This window comes from Myotis brandtii, unplaced genomic scaffold, assembly GCF_000412655.1.
Source record: "Myotis brandtii unplaced genomic scaffold, ASM41265v1 scaffold61, whole genome shotgun sequence".
Taxonomy (NCBI): domain Eukaryota; kingdom Metazoa; phylum Chordata; class Mammalia; order Chiroptera; family Vespertilionidae; genus Myotis; species Myotis brandtii.
Genome location: NW_005370318.1, coordinates 3,375,099 through 3,377,424, shown reverse-complemented (window position 1 = coordinate 3,377,424; position 2,326 = coordinate 3,375,099). Strand labels below are relative to the sequence as shown.

At 54.0% G+C, this 2,326-nt stretch overlaps 1 protein-coding gene across 1 annotated transcript in view; it reads left to right on the top strand.

Moving 5' to 3' along the window:
• XKR7 (XK, Kell blood group complex subunit-related family, member 7) overlaps window positions 1-2,326 on the top strand; it is a 28,565-nt gene that overhangs the window by 23,004 nt on the left and 3,235 nt on the right. Inside the window, exon 2 of the mRNA XM_005879870.2 lies at window positions 2,203-2,322. Within this exon, the coding sequence (XP_005879932.1) occupies window positions 2,203-2,322 (120 nt within the window). The remainder of the gene's footprint in view (window positions 1-2,202; window positions 2,323-2,326) is intronic.

Sequence of the window (2,326 nt, the reverse complement as noted above, 5' to 3'; positions counted from 1 at the left end):
AACGAAAGATACAGGGAGACAAATTTCTGCTCATCAAAGAAACACAGTCCGTCTGGAGCTGCTCAGAAGCAGAAGGCCCCGCCTCAGGAATAGGGACTCCCTACCACGAAAGTGTGTGAGCGGAGGGTGGAAAGCTAAGGGGATTTGCTAAGGGGATTTCAGCGTTGGGTGGGAGAGTTAGACTGAGGGAGCGGGGATGGGACGGAGAGCCCTAAATTGGATGTTTCCAGCCACATTTTCAGGGGAGAGTTCGGATCCAAGAACATTCGCTCTGAAAGGATCTACAGAGTCATCAAACCCATCCCTGTTGGAGAAACTGAGGCCCAGAGAGGGCCACACCATTGCTAAGACCAGGATACTCATTGGGGAAACTCTGGGTCTATCAGTTGATCCCAAATTTCAGGGAGCACTGTGGTTCCTCCCGTGGGTTGGCTGTACACAGTTGAATGCTGTTGGCCTCTAAACAACGTTCTGAAAATGCCAGCACTCTGTTTCTGGGAAATCTCCGGTTCCCCAATTTCTGATGGAGGCAATAGGGTCACTGAATATGTTGTTTTTTCCCCCGTGGTTTCTGGGGAGATCACTTCTAAAGGAGCCCTCTCTGGTTGCAGCAAAGGGCATGAATCAGAGAATTTGGGGGTTGGGGGGCCAGTGTCTATGACTGCAACAGCCAGGGGTGGAGCTGCCGGGCAAGGCACCCGGACAGAGAGGAGAAATCAGATCCAGAGATCTGCGTGGCCAGGTCCCTTGTCACCCAGTGGGCACTGCGGTTCATGGTTGCAAATGATCTCACTCATTTAACGCTCACAGGCAGGGCTCAGAGAGGGTCTTCTTGCTCAAGATTACACAACAAAGTGAGGAATTGGTCTCAGGACTTTGGGATTCCCTCCATGCTCCTACTGGGTTACCAGAGCTCCATTCAGTTCAACAAACTTTCAATCATTCACACATTCATTCATTTATTCATTCAGGCAACACACAGGTTGAGCATCTACGTGCTAAGAATCGGAGATACAGCAGTTAGCAAGCCGACCTAATCGTTCTCACAGAGATCACAGTGTGGGGGAGGCAGATGCATAAGCAGACAGTTAAACCCACTGTGAAAAGTGCTAGGTTGGAGGAGAGCCTGGGGGAGGCCCCTACTCCAAGTGGGGAGTGGTCAGTGGAGGATTGATTCCTGGAAGAAATCATGTTGATAAGCTGAGCCTTGGGGGAAAAGCAAGAGTTATCCCGGTTGGGGGCTGGAGGGGGGGTATTACCAGGCAGAGGAAACAGCAGTTGCAAAAGCCCAGTGAGGAGGAGGATTGTGAGCTGGAATCTGTGGCCTGTGCAGAGTAGCTGGAGGCAGGAGGTTTGTTGGGAGAAGCGAGGTGAGAAGAAGCAGCGAAGTCTCAAATGCCAGAGGGTCTCTAAGCAGCCTCCCGTGCCCTGTGGGGAGAACTGGGCACTCAGGGGTGGGCTTGGGAACACGCCAGAAAGCTGCTGGTGGCCACAGAACTGGGGGCTGGCACCAGGAACTGCTCCTGAGTAGGCAAACTCTTTTTTTCCAATATATATTTTTATTGATTTCAGAGAGGAAGAGAGAGATAGAAACATCAATGATGAGAGAGAATCATTGATCGGCTGCCTCCTGCATGCCCCCCACTGGGGATCAAGCCCGCAACCCAGGCATGTGCCCTTGGCCAGAATTGAACCCGGGACCCTTCAGTCCGCAGGCCAACGCTTTATCCCCTGAGCCAAACCGGCCAGGGCGGCAAACTCTTAATGGCATACGGGGAGAGGCAGAGTTGCTTAATATCAGAAGGTGAGCCCTGAGGCCAGGCTGCCTGGGTGTGATGCTGGTTCCACTGCTTCCTAGCTGTGTGGCCTTGGACCAATGGCATAGCTCTCTGGGTCTCAGTTTTCTCATCTATAAAATGGGGGTAATAGCAGGGCTGTTGTAAGCTCAGGGCACTGTAGGGAGTCAGGAACCCGGTGAGGAAAGCAGGCCCCAATGTGCCAGAGCAGTAATGATGATGAGAATGCTGGATTAAGCCTCTCCTTTGTGTCACTGCTTGAAGCTGAAGAGCCCAGCAGGAGCTCCCCGACCTCAGCCCCAGGAGTGGGTCCTTTCTAAACGGCCGTTTAGCATTTGGGGTGGTAGGCTCAGTGTGGCCAGGGTCGGGTTCGGAGTGGGCGCCTCAGCACCGCGTCCTCCGGCAGGTACCTGCGCACCGTGTACCTGGGGCTGCAGAGCCGCTGGCGCGGGGAGCGGCTCCGGCGCCACTTCTACTGGCGGATGCTGTTCGAGAGCGCGGACGTGAGCATGCTGCGCCTGCTGGAGCCC